Here is a 21,467-nt window from a genome sequence, read left to right on the forward strand (position 1 = left end):
GATTGTTCATTTCCTTAAACCGGGAGGTTCACTAGTGCGCTAAGAAGAGATGAGTCAGCGATTATCTTTAACACATCTGGATCCTGTGACTTCTCTGCTCCCAATGCAATTTAATTAATTTTGTACACGATGTTATAAGAAAACAACAAACTGGATTTTTTGTTGAAACAACTTCTGTATTATCGTTTTAACTTTATATTTAAAAGTTGAAAATTCAGTATGAAGTTATCGCTCAACTCTGGAGTTTCTCTCAGCTATTTGTTAATAATGATGGTGTAGTAATAATATTCTTAGTAATTGAGTTCATTCTTTAGTTGTTCTGTCTTTTGTATAGCAAGGACCAATGAGACGTATTTATGAGACTGTCGGAAGCAGCACATCTCTCTCTCTCTTGTGAGCATTATATAACATAAAACACTTTTTGGGATACCTAGTCTGAGTCCGTCGGGGCAGCCAAGGTCTGGACAACATTTTTTAAAAGATATGTGGGTTCATGTTGGGTTTGGTCACGATGACCATACCCAACATTATCTGCATGTGACTGTTATTAGGGGGAAACATCAGTTATTTCTGCAGCGCCAGTTGGAATTAAACAAAACATCTGAAACAGCAAAGTGTTTATTTCTGTTTACAGCTTTTATGACCCAAAACTATCAGATTTGTTTCACTTTGACCTTTGACTTCCATCAAATCAATTTGTCTTCACCCTCGTGTAGTATTTTAATTTGAAACAGCTTCGGTAGAGAATCATCTAAGAAAGATCTAATCTACATTTCAACCCCTGAACATCTTGCCAAGTCATTCAGGCTCAGAGAGAATCTATTCTGCCACCGTGTTGAAAGTGAGTGAAGTCTAATTAGTCTCAGAATTCATTTCAAAGGAGTCGAGCGTTGACGTGCACAATTAGAAATAACACACATAATTATTTAACTGCAGTGGAACCATGCATAACACATATTTAGGATTGGAGCAGTCAGCAGAAGATTGATGACCGTGAGATGAATGTTTCTGAAGAGCAATCCGTAATTTTCTCAACAAATGATCCTACACTGACTGGAAAAGATTCAAACTATCATTGTGAAAATAAACACAACATTCTAATTTCTCATCCGTTTAGCAGACATGTCATGTTTCACCACTAAGCTAATTTCCCTTCCAAACTTCCTGACGTATTTATCACCACGTCCCTCTGATCTGAGCGAAGCTGTGCCGTGGAACACAACATCGTTTTCCACTTTTCAGACGCCGTGCGGCTTGGTAGCCTCGGAACTGCCAAGTGAGCTCCCTCATTTTCCGAGGGGTCACTCATCTGCATCACTCAGTTTGCCCGTCAACTATTTGTGCGTGAGCCTGAGGAAACTGAGCAGGGATGACTTGACGAATCTGACAGGGGGGGGGGGGGGGGGGGGAGGAAAACTCTGTATTTACTTCAAAAGGCTCCGAGCTCGAGTCGTCGTCCTAGTCAGACAATATTTGATAACAACCGACACGAGCCGGTGAAGAGAAAACAAGAGCGGATGTATCTAGCCCTATAAGACGAATTGTGATTTGTGAATATGGGCTATACAAATACAATTTGATTGATTGATTGATAAGATACATTTATGATAATTGATTGATTGATTCTGTGATCGACCCGTCATCTGTAAAACTGAACAAGGGGAAACACTTTTGTCTGAACGCTACGGCTTCAATAACGCACTGAATTACTGCAGTAACTTTTGTATTTCAGGGTTCACATAGTTTTTGATCTTTTGATTATAGTGCAAACAAACACGTTTACTTTAGACGATGAATTACAATAAACCCCAAAGACCCTGATCAGGCTCCACTGTCGAGATCACAACAGGACAAAGACAAAGCTGGAGTCAGGGAGAAATAAGGTCAAACACTAACAATGATAGATTTCTTTACTTTAAAGTAATATTAGAATAACGTGGTTACACAGAAAACAGATTTTGATTTGAGACTTGAAGTTGAAATTGGTTGACGGATGAAATTCAAAAAGGTGAACACTCAGGAATGAATTCTGTGCCGCCACGAATACATTGAATGAAATATGACTTTAATAAACAAACTGATGGATGCAGGAATCAGCTCTGACTGCTACTGAGGTGCAGATTTAACCCGTTTGGGGTTTTCAGCTTCACCCAAAGCAACAGAACCTGATCATGCATCTGAATGACTCTGCACTCCTCTGTGACGCGGCAGCAGTCGCACATACGTCCTCGTCTCTCACACACGAGGGACACACAATGAGAAGCAGCTGGAGTGCCGGCGTGGCCCCCGTCCTGTGATTGTAAATTAGCGCTCACAGGCCCGGAGCCTCGGGGTTCCTTGATTGCCAATTATGTTTCTCTCAGCTTCTGTTCCTTTGGCCGAGCGGAGTGCTGCCGCGGCTCCGGTGACCGCCGTCCGAATCCTCATCGTTCATTATCGCTCCTGCATTATCATTCTGGGAGGTGAGATATCGACTTCACTCGTCGTCGTGTTGAAGTTGTGACGTCGTGTTTGTTCTGCAGGGACGTGAGCGGCCATTTTGAGAGGCGGCGGCTCCCCCCAGCCTCCCCCAACTCATTGTCAGTGTGCTGCATCAAAAGAAAAGTCACGACAGGACACATACACCCATCTCTCTTATGTATGCACACACACACACATACACACACACACACACATACAAACACACACACACACACAGACACACACATTTACTCGTCCTTATGTGACCCCATATAGGGTTTGTTATTTGGATTTTTATTTGTTGAACAGAACAGATCAGAGCAGGAAAAGCACAGCAAAGAAAAAAAACATTATTTATGACTTCCTCCCATTTGTGTGATTCAACAGGACAGAGGTGAAATAAATGTGAAAATATCTCTTGAAAGATATTTATTATGTTTTTAGTCGCAATAAACTCCATCCTGAAGCGAGTACTTTAGATTTCTTAATAGTCTGATACTAGTACATTGTTATTTTAATACTTTTTGTGATTTATATGAGGTACTTGTTATCTTTATTATTTAATTATGACCTGAATTATAATGTTAACAGTGTTAGAGCACATTTATTTTATTTATGCAATGTTCTCACATGGCTGCCTCTGTTTCGACAACATAAAAAACTTGTTCTTCTCTTGTTGGATGAAAAAAGAGACTTTAGGGGAAAAGGGTATGCAACTATCAAATTGTATTAATGATAGAACAGTGTCTACTTTCATTGTAGTGTCATTGTGTTCTCTCAGGGTTCTTTCTTTTAATCCCCTCATCGCACGTTGTTTAGAAACTGCTTTGTAAAAATATAAAAACCGAAATAACGGAAAACTTTCCCCAAACTCTCAGTGAACGTTACTAAGATTCCACCTCAAACATTTCAAAAACAACAACCACAGAACACAAACACACAAATAGAACCAGCCACAGTGCCTTGAATACACTATAAAACTGCTAAATGTCAACCAATTAATTAAAGCCCCCTTCAGTTTCAGTCTCAGTCTCAGTCAAACATGCAAAACAACCACATTTACTGCCGTCCTGACTCGTTACCCGGCGGTGGAGCCGGCAGCCAAACTCCAAACGGCACAAGAGAAACAAAAGAACCGAAGACGTGAACCCGTCCAACTCAATCTACCAAAAGCAAAGCTACTGTTCTCCGGCCAAAACCCGAATCTGCAGCCGTGCGTCATCACATTCCTCGTCACCAGGTGGAGAATATTTATGAATATTGGAGGGAATAAACCCGTGGACTCCCGCTGGTTCGTCCTCCTGAGGAATACGACTTGAACCGGTCGGTGTTTAGTCGGCGCAGCGTCAACAGGAATTGCTGCAATTATGTGAATTTGTGGCGAGTGGATAAACACATCAAACCCAATGAGAAAACAGAGGAGTAAACAACAACATGTGTTTGTTTATGGAGACGAGTGAGCTTGTAATTTAAACAAGCTAAAGTTCAGCATGGAAGGTTTACTGCAATCACCATATGGTTTTAGCATATTAGCATGCTAACAGTCGCTAATTATGTTGTGTGCGCCTTTCAATTTCTATTTGTGTTTATATTTAAACTTTTTCTTTATTGATTTCTGTTGTAGTTTTGTGTCGTTTTCTAAATGTCAGAGGCCCAACGCAAATTTGTGTGTTTTCTCCAGTACAACGATGAGTCTAAATATATATTTTCTTCAATGTCGCTAACTGTACTTGTTCATTAACATGAATATGTGGTGATGTAACGTTTTGTCCCTGTTGCCAACACTCATGTCATAAGAAGTTTTTAATAATGAGTCTCTGTGGTAAAACTGTACTTGATTGACAGGCAGGCTGGTGCAGCTAATTACTGTTTCTGCTCCGATTATGCAGTTTTTAAACCTGAAAGGAGGCGGCTGGAAAACACTGACTGTAGTAAAGTGTGTACATTTATTAGCTGTTACTTTGAATCCAACAAATACCTTAATTAAGCACAAGTTAATTACCTGGTCTAGAGGTGAACTACCGGCCCCTGGTCACTTCATCTCCCCCCCCCCCCCCCTCCGCCTTTCTCTTCCTTATTTGCAGAGGAGCAGGTATTTGCAGATGAAGTAAGAATCATGTAAGCTCAGTCAGTGCTTGTTATTAGTTTGGAGAGCGGCTCGATATATGGATTTGTTCATCTCTTTGGCTGCATCCACAGGGGGCACCTCCAACCCCCCCCCAACACCAACACAAACGAAAACAAACACCAACGTCTGCATGCTTTCCAGGAACCAGAAAACACTCAGAAGCTCAATAGCACGAGTCCCTGGCGTGATATTCATTGTTTTAAAAGCTCAGTGGGGAATCGATCATTACAGGATTGACAGACGACAGCTGCTAATTATTTATGAAGGGAGATGTTTGGTTTTTCCCCCAATTTGTGGCATCCTACTGTTATAATAGTTTCTTTTTTGCAACACAGTGAGGACTGCTTAGTTGTGCTGTTTGATAAATCTAACAACAAATATTCCAACAGGGACTCACAAGTGTGTGTTTGTGTTTATGGGACTTTGAAAATGTATTTTCACTTCTCATTATATTACTGGTCTGGTTTAAAGTTTCCTTGTGATGTCGAAGCTTTTTAAAACACAATATGTTTGTGTAGGTGTTGTATCAACATCTCCACAACATGGGAACTGTTCATTTTAGGGGTCAGTGAGAGTATGAAGATGATCCATCCATTTTATATATACCGCTTAAACTTTGAGGGTTTGCAGGGGGAGCTGAGATTGGTCGACCTGTCCAAGAGGCGGAGTCTATCATGGACAGGCCGCCAGCGTATTGCAGTTCCAACATAAAGAGACACACAACCATTCAGACCTGGAGAACACACAACGACACAGGGAAAACATGCAAACGCCACAGACACTGACCAGGAGACGTCAGCCTTCATGCTGGAAGGACAGTTCTCACCACAGCAACACTGAGCCGCCTGTCTGAGGATGAAGCTGCAGGGAACTGTTCTAGTGACGTGTTCAGCAGATTTGCAATTTAGCCCTGTGAGGAAAGTTCCCCCCCTTCCATAGACATATGCACCATGTGAGCTGATAATGAATCAAACAAGCTCCCAAAGTTAGACTTTAAAACAAGCCGGAGTAAAATATACCAACTCTTTCACGTTGCAAACTTTGTAAACTTTTTGCTTTTCCAAGTTTCCAACTCAGCTTCGGGTCATACTAAATAACTGCTCCTGGGTTTGAGTCTGGATTCTCACATCGCACCCACCGAGAGTGAAACGGTCCCGGAGCCGTGGACGTCAGCGTCCTCCCGACCCCCCCCCCCCCCCGGCAGCGTAAGTCGCAGTCCCACTTTCCACCGAGTCACTTCCACCGCCGCCTCGTCCATCACTGTCGTCTCGGTTCTCAGTCAGAAAACGTGCTCGCTCATGGAGTCGAGCTGCAGTTTGTTGGTTTATCCGCCTGTCAGGATTCTAAATTGAGGATTTAAAGAGCTTTGCATGCTCTGATGCTTTCTCTCTGTCTTTCTGTCTCCAAGAGTTTAGTAAAGTTTATCTTGTACTTTGCAAGTGTATCAACCCACTGTCCCACCAGAAGTATCTGAGACCTGCACCCATTGGACGGCACCAGTTGTCAATCACATAGTATCCATGATTAGGTATGTGTGATGTCACTTAAGTACTTATACCAATATCAACAGTATTATATAAATACTTAATAAACTCTGGGTTGACTCGTTTGGATCTAAACTACAAGTCACATGATTGAGTCTTTCACATTAGGACGTTATCGTGGCGACTAAATCTGTCATAAAACCACCACCTTCTCCAGGTTAACCTCTGGGACATGAAGTCACAGTAAACGTTAAAGATGGCTTCTGTCATTATACATCGTTCTTGCCCCTTTAATGTAGATTCAAGTATTTGTTTTTCTGTTAAATTTGGTTTGAAATCGTTATGAAACATAATGATTGACATATGAGACTGACCAGCGATTGGTCTAGCGCATGTGAGTGGGCGGAACCTCGATACCTCAGTCACTGCTCAGACTCTGACTCCAAATGATGCAGAAAGAGCAGGAGCGGTGGCACCAACATCCAGGATAGTTCGACTTAATTTTGGGACTAAGATGAGATGTCGTCCATCTTTGTTTACAGTCAAAGGAAGAAACACACACACACACACGTAAACAAAACCAGTCATGCAGTCGTCACTGGTTGTTCCCATGTGAGCGGAGGCAGCATCAGCTGATAACAAACCATCAGCTGTTACATAGCACTGCAGCAAGCCCTCAAAGACAAGGTCCCTGAAGGAATCCCCCAGGGGCCGTTAAATACGTTCCAACATCAGCACCCTCCAGTTAAACCATCATAGATGTGACAGCCCCATGTGCATCCCTGCTGGAGGGAACTGGGGGAGACAGGAACATTCCCACAATCACTGTTTTTAAATCAACTTGCAGTATTTTAATACAAAATTTAAGAAAATATGTTTTTTCTGCCGCTGTGGCTGAAGCACAAATGTTGTTTAGCTGCAGGGGCAAGTGTTATCGCTGCAGAATAATCAGAGTAATAAAAACAGACCTGACAGGGCCAGCAACAAGCAGGGTTCTATCTGTTTATTTATTTATCCTGATTATATTTCCTCCGTCAAAAATAAATCCGCTCCGTGGACTTTACTCAGAGATTGGCAAATAAAAAACACACCCCCTGAAATTAAAAGTAAAACCTAATTCCAGAGAACACACACACCTGCCTGCTGCTCACTGACATCGACAACATCTGGCGCGTGACAGCTGCGAGGTTGAAAAACACATCTCAGATAACAGCTGGACCTCGGCAGCAACAGCCAGGTGATGTTTTCATCTCGGATTAATACGGTGTGTGGTTATTTTCCAGTGGATCCATAAATGAACATAAATAACTGAGTATAGATTATGTATTTGTATAAATATTAAGGGTTTACGAGTATTGTAAACAGACCATATTCTGCCGATGCTGTGGATTAGACCTTCAGGAACGTGTGGAGTCTCCAGGCTTTGTTGATGCTGCGTTTAATAATTTATTTGATTATTAATAGTCATTGAGAGTGTGGAGGGACAAGGACAGAAGACAAAAAGAGTCAAGATTTAGAATTTTGAGACTTATACCATATTTCTATCAACACATTATGTTTTATTTCACCAGCATAATCCAGTCGGTACCAATGCAGCTCTCTGGGGAGTCTGGGCACTTGCAGAATGTTTAAAACCAAACATTAAAGTTTGTTGATATATTTATACTCTAGGTTTTGTCTGGGCAGAATAAAACTATCTTTCACATATTTTTTTATGGTCATAAACACAACTAAAGATTAAAGAATTGAACTTTGGACCTTCCTCTCTTTTTTTTATATAACAAGATTGAATTGGAAAATGCAGTCTTAGTCACAGGTGTTCATTTTGGATGAACATATATCTCATATAATTTTGTATAATGAATCAAATCAATTGTCGTATATTTATGCATCAGATATAGTATTTTCAAATCATATAATGTATATAATATAATTTATCATATCTAATATGTAATATATATATCTTATTTCATATATTATACATCATATAACATGTATCATATAATATATAATTTATCTAAACATCTCCTACATCACATCTTATATTTTGAATATCCCATCTCATATTGTATATACCTAAACAGTTTGTTAATACAACTTTTTACAGTTTTATAAAAACATCCTATCTCATATATAAGTTAAAACCTAAAACGAATGGCCACAAGGAGCTGGAACTCCAACTCCCATAAGGCGTTGCGTGGCTGAATGCTGTGTGTGCGTGGAAAGAGATGCGGAGTGTGTTGGAGGCGGAGTGTGTTGGTGTGTGTGTGTCTGTGAGATTGTGTGAGAGTGTGTGTGTGCAGCAGGAGGAGCCGCCGACACAAACCAGTGATTCAAAGGGTAGACGTCGCTCTCTCGCTGGGTTCGGAGCCTTGAATCGCAGCGGAGGAATCAACCGGTTCATCTGCGGGGCTTTCTTTATGCACTCAACGTGGACTCGAACCACCGACACTGCACCAGCGACCGGCGGCGGCGGCACAGACCTGCAGGAAGCCCGAGCCAGCGAGCGGAGCCGCGAGGAGGTGAGAGGAGAACCCGACAGAGACGCTTCAAACTGGGGCGACCACACTGGAACGGGCGGTGCGATTGAAGTTTACGGAGCAGTTGTGTTACAATGTAGCGACGCGGCTCGGTTCCGTTTGATCTCCGGCGGCTTTTCCCCGGAAACACTGCTCGTGAACACGGTTCGGTTTTTTAAAGCTCCCCCATAGGTGCGAATTGTTCCCCATGTGAAATGGGTGAGGTTAGTCCGCTCATACAAAAGACTTGTGCTGCCTTCTCAGTCAACTGGAGACACGCACACACACACACCCACACACACAAACAGACACACACACACTGTATATTTACATCTATGCACGTTCTATTCTGCAGAGTTTTGTAGACAGGTGGGTGCAGATCTATAGAAGCTCATGTTATGTGGCAGCATTACAAACTACCCAATAAGGCTGATGACTGTGCGTGTGTGTGTGCGTGCGTGTGTTTGTGTGTGTGTTAGTCTGGGCTGTGGCATATTTGCATTTTGCTCCACAAGCAGCAGGAGACAGTGATGGAGGGGCCACAATGAAAACTGCATTTATTTTTCATAGAAGAGCCGTAAATCAGATTTGAAGGAGGCTGCATGTGAGTCCAGGTGAAGATCCACAGTCCTGATCACCCACCATCATCTGGTAAACTCCTGCCACCTTGTGAAAGGGTTTGTGTAAAAAACCCAGTTTCAGAGGTGGGGTCACCTTCCACTTCCAGTTCCTCCCTTGTGAGTGAGCGACCCCTGTGAGTGCAGGAAAAGAGGGACCCCCCCTCTCTCTCTTCCTCTCACTTGGACTTTCTTATTTCTCGTTTCCCTGCTGGAGTTCAGGACGGATGTGCACTGTTTGGGATTTAAAGCCACATAGGAAGGAAGGGGGGGGGGGGGGGGGGTTACAGTGGATAGACTGAGAGAAACTGGATGAACCCTTTACCAAAGAGTTTAGTTGCAGTGAAAATCCTCTCGCCCACCTCGGGGTCGCTGCAGGAGAAGCGTTCACTCTCCTCTGCAGTTTGTGCATCACAATAAATCACGTCGGGCCGGCTGCAGCTTACACGGGGATTTGTTTTTTAAAAGCTTTACTAATGTGTCCTCATGTGGTTGTTTAGAGTTTTCCGGTTCAGACAACGTCAATCATGCATTAACAAACATCCCGTGGACTAATTAAAGCTGCGGCTCGTGCATTAGCATTAAGCCTAAAAACTTGCATTTGAGTTCTGTCCCCATTGTAAGCCTTTTGTTTCTGTGTCTCTGTTTTCCAGGGGAAGAGCCAGGCCGAGCATGTTATTGGAGAAAATGACTCTGCACTGGCAGTCGCCTTCCGTGCTCGTGTAATGGAAACACGCTCCGGTCGCCCTCGCTAGCATCTGAAATGCATCAGCGGAAATATATAAGCAACTCCCATGGCTAATTGTATCAAGCGGCGGTGGCTGGAGTTTGCCAGTGGATGCACTCAAGAGCCGGGTGCCCTGCCATGCCCAGCGCCATGCTAAGGCAACACGCTCATAATAACAAGGAGCACTCGGTTCAGCCAGTGGGAAAGCTGTGGAAAAAGTTGGTGGAAAATCTATGGTTTGAGCCTCAATTTTGATTTCCTCTTTTATTTTTATTTTTTTTAATTTGACCTAGATATTCCTCCGCTGCTTTCACCGCCATCTGCTGCAGCTCGCCTCCTCTTCTCCTCTCTCCCTCGAGTTGTGTTTCTCTCTGGCTCCTTCGCCTTGAATCCAAAGGACGGTGAAGTGCAACCTGCTTTCTGAGAGGGGGACGTTTTCAGACCCGCAAAATGGATTTCCGAATTTACAGCTGGCCCTCGTTGGAGTTGAGAATGTGAGGGGCGGAATGAAGGGACCCCTATGAAGTGGAGGAATAGCTGGAACAGCAGCACAAGATCACAATGGCCCAAACCAGTTTGCTGCAGGGGAAGCGCTTTTACTGCCGGGAGTGGGTCTTCCACAAGATCCAGCATTGCCTCCAGGAGAAAACCAACAACCTCACTGGAGTGACCAGCGCTCCCAGCAAGCAGCAACAGCAGCAGCAGCAGCAGCCGGCGTTGCCCAGCGGGGGTGCGTCCACACCCGGTAGCCTCACAGCTGGGTCTGCAAAGTCCGGTAGCTCCTGGGGGGTGTTGCTGGTGGGGGGGCCGGGCAGCGGGAAGACGGCGCTGTGCACGGAGCTGCTGTGGCCCTCGTCTACGCAGGGAAACCACCGCGGCATGCACCAGCAGAGCCTGGCGTTCCACTTCTGCCGGGCGGACGACTCGGACACGCTGTGCGTCGGCGGCTTCATCCGCGGCCTGGTGGCTCAGATCTGCCGCAGCGGGCAGCTGCAGGGATACGAGGAGAAGGTGCGTGACCCGGCGGTGCAGAGCTGCCTGCAGCCGGGAGAGTGTGAGAGGAACCCCACCGAGGCCTTCAAGAGGTGAGGACACCATCACACTGCTCTTCCTGTTTACCCTCCTCTTCCTGTTTACCCTCCTCTTCCTGTTTACCTTCCTCTTTCTCTGGCTCTCTACCTTCTTCTTAACCCTCCTCTTCCTATTTACCCTTCTCATCCTCTTTATCCTCCTCTTCCACTCTACCTTCCTCTCCCTCTTGACCTTTCATGTACACTTTACATTCCTCTTCCTCTTCATCCACCTCCTCCTCTTTTGTCTTTTTCTTTACTCTCCTCTTCACCTTCTTCTTCCTCTTCACCTTCTTCTTCCTCCTTGTTACAGCAGAGGAAGAAGTCGTCTCTGAAGTTATTGCTGACAATTAGTTGATTGACAGGAAAGGGATTCGTCAATGATCACTTATCAATTAACAAAATGCAGTCGTGTGCAGTTTCCTGCTCCCTCACTGTCTGGATTAGCTAAATGCTAAATGCTCTTTATTCACATAGATCTTTTCTAGTGTTGATCACTCAAAGCTCTTTATAGAACAGTTCTACACTCACACACAGTCATACAGTGCATCTATGTGCAGCACTTTTCTCTATGAGAAGGGGAACTCAGCAGATTCTAATGTCTTAAATCAAACATTCAATAGTGATATACTTGCAAAAATCATCAGATTTATGGTTAATAGCAACAATTGCCTTTTGCCGCCGGTCATGAAGTCATCCAGTTTGTTCATATATTTGAAAAAACGCTGTTTATTCTCTTGCTCTGTGCAACACAAGCTGGTTTTAAAGAATGAAACGCTGCAGCTCCTCTCAGGCAGTCAGTGATCGACTCTGTCAGCTCCAGGTATTGTTGGAAATCCAAGAATTTGCTTTGGCCTGAAATGTAAAATGCAAAAGCCAGCCCCTCCCCCCCCCTCTCTCTTCCCTCTCCACCTCCTGACCCTGATGCACCCCCTCCCCTTTTTATTTTACTGCCGCTCACACTCAGCGCATAGCTCCGCCTCAGCAGCCTCTCCACTCAGCTGATGTCATGGTTTTGTTGGTTTTCCCCCCTGGTGGGACATGCTGGGTGGGACTGTCCCTCCCTGGGTTCCTGATTCACCAAAGGTCAGATATTTTTAAGTCAGTGCCGAGCTCAGGTGGCGGAGGAGTCGTGAGCGAGGAGCGTTGAACCTCGGCCGACTCGCCGGTTGACCCTGAGAGAGGATGTGGAACTGAAGTACAGTCGACCGGCGGACTTCCAGCGCCGTGCCCGGGCATGTAACGTGATCGGGGACTGTTATTGTAGACGCAGGCTTAAAGGGGAGCTGCACGTGAGCTGGTGTGAGTGTGCATGTGGGTTAGTTGCACGACTTGTCTTCACAGTTTAGGTCAGGCAGACTGTGCAACACAGGCTGGAATGCAGCCCTGAACACACACACACACACACACACACACTGACACACACTCACGTTTCTTGTCTGGCCATCTGGTGACGCTTATTGCACCATCTCCACATCACACACCGGGCGGAGAGGAGGAGGAGGAGGAGGAGGAGGAGGAGGAGAAGTAGGTCAAACGTTCAGCAAGGTAAATCATTTTTTTAAATGCTCACCAGAGTCAACAGCTCAACCTGTGCTCCTCTTCTTCTGAGACACACTTGTTCTCAAGGAAGCGAGCGCTCCTCTTGTCATCTGCTCGTAATCACGCGGCCGGTATCGGGGACTCTGACTTCAGGTCGACCCTCTCAGATAAACGGCAGGTTATCGTGGGGACGTAAACAACCAGAGCCGGCCCCAGCGGAGACGGACTTCTCACTTCAGCTCTGCTCTGCGTCACGCTGCATGTCGAGGGTCTGTCCGCCTGAGACGCTCGCATGAGCTCGACGCTGCCAAGACGCATTCGAGTCCTCGGAACATGAATTTGTCGTCAACAAAGACGGCGTGCTTATCACCGCCGGACTGTTTTGTTTGCGAGGCACACAAAAGCAGTTGTGCAAATGCCTTATCGCCATCTCAGGTGTAAAAGCATCCCAGGAACTGTGGTACACGGATAATCTCAACGGCTCAGCTGCCGTTCCAGATGCTATCTGGTTTCAGGAAGTCGAGATTGTCGACTGTATCTGGCAGCGACTTGAGGAAAATGAAAAGAGATGGATGCACGTCAAGGTTCGCTATTGTTCTTACACTAATTTAAATCAGGGATAAGGTTTTGAAGAGGGCTGCATGCTGTATTTTGATTGGACAGATTGAGGCCTGTACTCGACTCAGTGATAGTTCAAAAAAGTTGCATTTACTTAAAGCAACACTACGCAACTTTGTACAGCGCCCTCTGCTGTCACACGTTGTGATTGATTCACACCTTGTCCGAGCAATTTGAGTTTAAGTTTAAGTCCAGGGCTGTGTTCGAAATCACCAGTGTCTTCTATGTAGAGGACTATAAAGTGAGCTCATCGGCTAAAGAACAAAAAGTCTTCAGACACGTCTCGGTGCATTTTCTCTGTGCAGGTAGTTACGTCATTGTCGCAGGATTAACACAAACAACAACAACAACAACAGTGTCGCCTGCCCAAAGATCTGCAGTCGATTTGAAATGTTTATTTTCCACTTTTAGGTAAACATGTTGAATGTGTTTAAATCTAGAAACAAACTTGTGTTGTGATGATCTGCTCGTATTTACATTCATAAGACGGGTCGGCCTGTTCCTGTCACTCTCTCGCCTCTCGTCTCTCTGCCGCGAGCACAATGCATGATGGGATATGCTGCTGGCTTAGTGACTATCGATTGTGCTTTTCACGATGCATTGTGGGAAACAATGTGTGCTTTATATGGCACACAAAATTAAATCCAACATTCATACAGCACTGCAAAATGGCCAACTCACTGTGGACACAGCCCATAATTGTGTTTGGAGGAGCTCTGACTGTGGATATTACCCATGATCCCCGGCTTCCTGAACCAGAAGAGCTGCCGCTGCAGCAAACACACAGAACCTTGTTCACAATTATTCAGATAAACACGGGTTCTTCAAGACTTCCAAGACTTTTTAAACTCACCGACTGTACTCACATGCTATTTTAAAGTCTCTCTGACACAGATGTTTTAATCCCCCACCCCCGAGAGAACCCAGCCCTCTTCCAGCTGGGATTTGAAAGGTTCGCTGGTGGCTGAATGCATGAGGCCCTGCCAAATTCTTTAGCCTGGTCAAAGACAAACAGCTCTGTTTGTTGATAGTAATCAGTCGTGTGTTAATGCATTGTAGCTGGTTCAGACACGGGTTTAACGTCCAGGCTGTGCAACCCGATCGTGGTGTGTACGTCTGCAGCCAGAGATAAACACACTGTCTACATTTAAAATCCTGTTTGCACGTTTTATTGCTGCATTTGTTTTACCTCAGTTATGTGTTTTTATCACCGTGGAGCATTGTGGATGAAAACTATATGAAGTCTAACATCAGAAGTCATCATCACAAGTGTACATTTTAGTAAAAGTACTTGTACTCAGATGTACTCAGTGCTGTAGTTTAGATGCTTGAGTAAGTTACTTAATTTAATTATTTTATAGTTTGTGTAGTAAAAACGCATCATATTTTACAGCTTATCACAATTAATATGCACAATCTGGATCACTATAGCACTAATATCTGTAGTTGTAATGTAGTAACTGTAAATAGTGTATATTGTCCCGTTTATCATATATTATGTAACTAAACTACTTGTAGTACATCAATGACATGATGTAGTATAATATAGTAACACTGTCTCTGAACTTCTATTAAATCCTCTTTATTGTCCAACAGTCACATGCTACTTTATATAAGTGTAAAGTATTTAAAGTTCAACTCGTGAAATCCACATTCTTGGTGTGAGCAGACCTTTATATTTGGATTTGTGGTTGTTGGGCTGAGCTGTGAAATATAATCATTTATTGGTTTTCAACAGAATCATATTTTCAGGAATCAAATGTTATTCTTCAAAAGAGGAATTTCTCTGCCCGTGCAGAATTTGACGTACTGCAATAAATCTCGACGCAACACATTTCTTTTATCGTTTTTCTGGAATGAATCCACATCTGAAACTTTACTTATCCTGATATTGATATCTGTCGTTTATCACCGAGCCTTCACCGGACTGCCTTTCCGTTTCATCTACCACTGAAAGTCATGTGATGCATTAGTCGGGACAGATTCCCGCCAGAAAAGGTCACGAGCCCCGGTTCTGCAGATAAAAGCCCGTTTCACTTTTCGGTTTAACTTTCCTCGGCCGCGGCGAAGCAGGAACTGACGTGTTGTTCAAACGATGACTGGCTGCGTCGCCTCGCCTGCTCACACGGGTCAGACTCATCACTGCTATCTCACAGCGTGGGGACTTGGAGGGCACCGTCAAGGATTTCATTTCCAGACAAAAGCACATTCCTCTGTGTCGTTAGCCTTATCAAAGGCCACGGCCGTGTTGTGACTGGATCCAGAATGAATTTTGTGAGTTTTTAAAACGAGCAGTCAGCCGCCTGTCGGCCAGCGTGCTTCACTTTCTCCCTTCAGGACAAAAGAGCGAGCTTCAAATAGGTGGAATTAACTCAGTCATGTGGGTCAAACTAAAGGCTACAGGGTTTTTTTTGCTGATGGGACAAAGCTGCCTTTTTAGTGGAGGTGTGACTTTTTGTGGATCTGCTGTCGGGCTGTTCACCACCGAGCAGCACGAGACAACTTTCTATTTCCTCTGTAAAGGGCACAGGCTTCACATGTGATGAATGACCATGGCTTGAGTTTGAAAAGTTCCTCGGAAGTGTTTTCTCCCCTCAGTGAACACGAGGGACTATAAGAATATTAAAAATGCGACTTTTCCTGCAGCTACATCAAACGTTTCTTTATGTTTGTTCATCACTTTGTTCCAAACTACTGCTGATAATTCAGATACATAATCAAAGCAAAAGTACAATACGTTATTTTCTTGTTTTAAAAATGATAAATGTATTTCTATAGCGCCCTTGTTTAAACTCCAAACAGTTAAAAGTCAATCACACATCTATATCTGCTTCTTTTAAGTTGTTACCGGCTCACAGCAAACTTTTAAAACCACAAGTGACTTCCAGTTGTTTTCATTGCCGTTTGTCTTTTAGCAGCATTGCACAAAATCTACTGAAACGATTTGTTTTTGAGAACTCAGTGGAAGATTTGGAACAGAGGCCCAGACTGAACGCATTTGTTTTCAATCACTTTCTTCAACATGAATTTCCAGGGAATCATTTTGCATCTTGATGAAAAAAGGGACATTTATGTGACTGATATCTGAGCTTGAGCCATCTGGAGCAGCTTGATTAGATTTAATGATACAGTTGGGTTTTTGGTTTGAGCTTCATTCTCTTTCCCTCTTGTAATGTAGGAAACTGTGAGGTGTGGAGATATAAATATAACGAAGATGTTTTCAGCCATGATGTGATCTCATGTTGACCTAAGTGAGAGAAACCCTATAATAATGTGACGTAAGTGAAAACTGTTCTTTCACCAACGTGCGTGTTGCTCTCGTTTGGACACATTTCAGTCTGAAGTGAAACCAACCACGACTTTATTTTATATGATGATGACGGAGCTCTGTAGCCCCCCCCCCCCCCATCTCATTGTGTTGACTATTTAACTGTTGCACGTTGGGCGGCTCTTCTTCTTGGGGTTAAGAGACGCTGAATGAAAGCGGCCCCGGTGACTTTTCATGTGGCGCCCGGCTGTGGAAAAACCTGCAGCAGATTAAAGCCACATTTCACCGAAAAGCACCAAAAAAAGAAAAAGACTCAGCGTGACGCATCGACTCCAGTTGAGCAGATGAGGAGAAACAGCGGTGCTGGTGCGACTGCAACGATGACTCAGCAATCTGAGGTCAGCCTCTGTCTCCACACCACTGGCGGCTCCTGTGTGTGTACGTGTGTGTGTTTGTGTGGATGTGCCGGTGTGGGCATATATTACTCATTCATATTATTTCTATCGCACTCAATAAATAAACTCGTAAACACACGCTCGTATATATTGGCTCATAAAGAAATGATTAAACTTAAGATTCAGTCACGGGGATAAAAGACCAGTTGCATCTTTATTTCCAATCAAAAGTCGAGTCTTTTAAAACGATGGAGCATCTAAAAATGTGCATTATATGTTCCTTGGGTCAAAGGTCAAGTCATAACCCGAAGATGCTTGATTCACACAGAAATAAAACAGATAAAAGCAGCAAATCCAAAATGTTGTGGAAGCTTTGAACTGTGAATGTTTGCTTCAGTGATTTCCTTCATGGTTAAAGCCCCCCCCCGACAACCTTCTCATCGATATTAAATGTTCATCAACAAACAAGCCGCTTATCTGCGTCATCAGCGCGGTGAATTAACACAAGTAAATAAACTTCACCACCCCCGACACTTCTGATTCCGAATCGTCCTGAATTCTGATTGGTGGATGTAAATATGCAGCGTCACCATTTTCCAGCCGATTTGAAATTGCCATATTTCACGTACATGTATTGAGTTTGTATATTTATACATTAACCATATAGCCTGCCAGACAAAATCCAGATATTAGCACTCTACACACACAAAGACAAAACAAACAATCTACATTCCCCACAATGCAGTTCACCTATCTGTGAGTATTTTAGCGAATCTAAATCACACGTCATGATAAAAGATATGTGCCAGCGTCTCATCCGGCTCTAGAGGAAAAGGAACGGAAGTCCAACCCCGTCTTAAAAGTTTTATCGTCTTAGATGCATCAGGCGCTAATGGGTTTATCCAATCTGCTCCCTAAGTGAATGGGTCCTTCCCTGGCTCCCACTTCACCTTTCCACCACATTGCAAGAAAGATGGAACAGCAATGAAAACACAACCCTCTCTGGCAAAAGGTAAAAATAGAGACGTGTCCCGCTCTATTCTTGGCAAAAAACTGTAGTGAGCTTATTGGAAATAAAACATGTTTTCAGTCCGTTTAATCAAATATTGAGATTATCGTGAGATGATGATCGGTTTCCTCAGCACCAGATTGTTGATCTTTCGTTTGCCAGAGCGCTCACACAGCTGCCCTTTGTTTCCAGAAGCCTTTTCAGCCTCGAGTGTATTTTCAGAATCCTGCCTCGGCTGGCTCTGGACGTCCTGCAGGGTTTTACACGTGAAGAAAACCTGGCGAGGTGTGTGTGTGTGTGTGTGTTTCTGTGTGTGTTTTTACGCGTTGAGACGTTTTGGAGGCAAACCCCCGGGGAGAGAGCGTCGGTAGGGAGACGAGCGAGCGAGGGAGGGAGTGAGGGACAGAGGGGGGGGTTGAGAAGGATGAAATTTCAGATTCCTTTGACAGTGTTGGATGGCTGGCCAGGAATGCACACCTCGTCTGGGTTGGTGAGAGCTTCGGGGATTTGGAATAGTGATCTGAGGCATGTGAGCTGGCTCGAAAAGACGTCCGCCTGTTTACACTTGTGCAAATCGTTAATGGCCCGAGTTAGGGAAGTAAACAAGTGTTTGAATTTGAACGCTTTAATTCAAATTCTGTAAATAAAGCTGGTTTCAGACATGAGCTCTAGAAATGTGGGGTTTGGCCTTGGTAGAGCAGGCAGGACAAGACGTTTACATTTCCTTTTACATATAAGACGTCCTCTTCTGAATCTTCTTCCAGTTAATCTTAATTTAATACCATTTTTGGTGGCACAGTGAAAAGGAGGGGCAATGAGTTCAGATGGTCAATTCTCCCAGAATTCCTAAAAACAATGTGATCTCTGTGTGTGTCCAGTCCCATGATGATGATGATGATGAGAATCAAAAACATCATAAGACTTAATCTTTATCTCAACGATCACCAGTTATCAGTTTAGGGGCTTTATGAAGAGTCGGTTATGAGGAACCACTTTGGGCTTGTTGTAGTTTTTTTTTGGTGTGTGTGCGGGTGAATTCCCCCCCCCGACCGTCTCCAGTCTCTGGGACAGCTGGAGGCACTCGGCTGCTCTGGAGTCAGCTCGGGATTGATCGTGCAAATCCATTAAGCCAAGATCAAGTTCTTGCATTGTCCAGCGTTTAAAGAACGGCGGAAAGAAATACTTAGAGCCGTGTTCACAAGTGATCGGTGTCTGTGCTGGTGTGGGATGTGGTTAAATGAGGATACCGGCATTTGGGGCACGTTGGGGGGGGGGGGGGGGGGGGACGCTCGCTGTGACGTCACGTACAACATGCTGTGGAGTTTCAGCTTTGGAGACAGTAGGGCTGGATATGTTGATTCAGTTTTGGCATCTCTCTGTTTTCATATATTTTGACACGTCTCTGTTTCCATACATCGATTTGTTAGCAGCCACCAACTCAATATCAACACTGATCATTATAATGATCGATGCTTCACTCGAATAAGAAAAATCTGTTTTCATAACTGCACATATTCATTAATTTAGCTCGTCCCAAGTTCGCTCGCTCTCTTCTCCTCTATCTGCTCCTCTGGCACACACAAACACACAGACACACACACACAAAGAGTGACACATCTGCAAACTGGGTAAAACAACACAATCTGCTCTGCGCAAACACGTCTGACGTCAGTGATGATTTGCATATGGAGCAGCAGAGTCATATCCAATCACACGTGCTCAGAGAAGACACATCCATGATGCAGCTCAACACCAGGTGCACAGACGGACTGGGAGGCTGTTCACTGTGTGATTGAATCTCTCAGGATTGAATCGGGACAGAGATTTAAATACCGAAGCTTGGAGAAGTTGTTAAACTCTTTGCATTGTGGGAATAATGTCGCCATGGGTTTAAGCTCATTTTGCGTCTAGACGTGATGTAATTGTTTAAGCATAAATCAGATTCTTTTTTTTCCAGTGGTTATGAACAAATTACTATAAGGGCTGTTTCTGTGTTTTTGGAGAGTAGCTAATTTACTGCTGCCATGTTGACATCCTCAGAGGTTTGTCTCTCAGCACAAATTCATGTATATATATGTCGTGTGAGTGCAGCTGGGCTCCTGTGTAACTAAAACCATTGATTTGTAAATACACACACTTTGAATAAGAAGCTTTGGGCGATGCCACAAACTGCCATGAAGCTTTAGTTCCGGAGATTAAATGGAAACTGGAGCGAGATGAAACCAGTGGGAGAAGGAAACCGGAGCAAACAGCCAGTGGTTGTTCCCGTTGTCGGTTTGATTACTTTCAACAAGACTGTGAATGCGACACCTTTTATGCATAATGTAGGAATCATATAAGTAAGAAGCCGCCAGATTCTCATCTCCTTCACTTTGCCGGGGCCTGAGTCAGCTGCTGTCGTCCGGCGCTGCGGCACTAAGCTCCTCTGACTTCACAAAGACGCTGAGCCGGCCTCCTCCACATTGACCCGATGCTAAATGAAGAGCTGGACGTTCCGCTAATGAAAAGACATCTGGCTTTCGATCGGCAACGAAGGAAAAGCTTTGTCAGGATCACCTGCTCGCCGGTTTGTTTCCATTCAGCAGAGCCGTGTCGGGACCACACATGGGTTGTGTATTTCACCCCTTGTGCCGCGTCCCGGTCGGTGTTTACTAGAGTGTGTGTCTGTGTGTGTGTTTGCGGTGATGTTTGGTTGTGTGGCGTGGATCTCAGGCGCCCGCTCTATAGAGTGAGCTGTGTAGATTTGTAAGACTCTGGCTCGGTGCCCGGCGCGGCCCAGACATCTTCACTAAACGTCACACTGAAACCTTCACTTTGCACATTGTGGAGCGGCTCTGAATGACAGATGGCGAGTGCATCTGACACACACACACACACACAAAGACACACACACCCCTATCCACCCTTTTTTGTCTTAAATAGCAATCCGGGGTTAACTTGAGCAACATGCCGAGGATCTGAGTGAGAACAAAAGTTGTGTGTCGCTGATTCCATTTTAATTCTCCGGCTCAGGTGCTGCAGGTTTGTGTTGCAAACTAAAAATCTGCTTTTTCTCCCTGAGCTGATTCTCTCTGTCCGTCCCCCGCGTCACAGGGAGTTGTCTTTGTCTGCGGCTCTGGTCTTTTGACTCTTTGACAGCCCTGAAAGTAGCTGAATTGTTGGAGAAGAAAGGCCCTTTGTTGTGCCCACTTGCTGTCACTGTGGATTTGATTGTCTCAGTGGGCAGCGTGGCCTCAGACACGCACACACTCGCTCCCCGTCACCCCCGTGGACGGACATTCCTTCTGGCGAGGCTCCCAGATGGCACCGCAGGTTCTCTGAGGGGCTGCGGACATCAGAAGCAGTGATTGAGCGTGTTTCTGAAAGGCTGAGCAGCATCATGACGGAGGAGCGTGGAGGGCTTTCATTTCCCTCTGAGGGATCAGGCTGCCGAGAGAGAGTTAGGAATACAAGCTGAAGATTGTTGAGTCTTTGCCAAAACAGGTTAAACTGCACAGGATTGTGTCCACTGCTGAAAAGTCAATGGAGGACAACAACAACCTTTTAATTCAGTCGTTCTGAAAAGAGAACATTTGCTGCTTTTCCTCATCACAAAGTGAATTTCTTCAGGGTTTCGGGCTGTTTGTCAAA

The 21,467-nt window shown here is 44.5% G+C and overlaps 1 protein-coding gene across 1 annotated transcript in view; it reads left to right on the forward strand.

The window, feature by feature from the left end:
- Positions 1-8,361: 8,361 nt before the first annotated feature.
- The window catches only part of ankrd50 (ankyrin repeat domain 50), a 35,868-nt gene continuing 22,762 nt past the window's right edge, over positions 8,362-21,467 (forward strand). Inside the window, exons 1-2 of the mRNA XM_062393998.1 lie at positions 8,362-8,594; positions 9,862-11,020. Of these exons, the coding sequence (XP_062249982.1) occupies positions 10,497-11,020 (524 nt within the window). The 5' untranslated portion in view covers positions 8,362-8,594; positions 9,862-10,496. The remainder of the gene's footprint in view (positions 8,595-9,861; positions 11,021-21,467) is intronic.

Source organism: Platichthys flesus, chromosome 8, assembly GCF_949316205.1.
Source record: "Platichthys flesus chromosome 8, fPlaFle2.1, whole genome shotgun sequence".
Taxonomy (NCBI): domain Eukaryota; kingdom Metazoa; phylum Chordata; class Actinopteri; order Pleuronectiformes; family Pleuronectidae; genus Platichthys; species Platichthys flesus.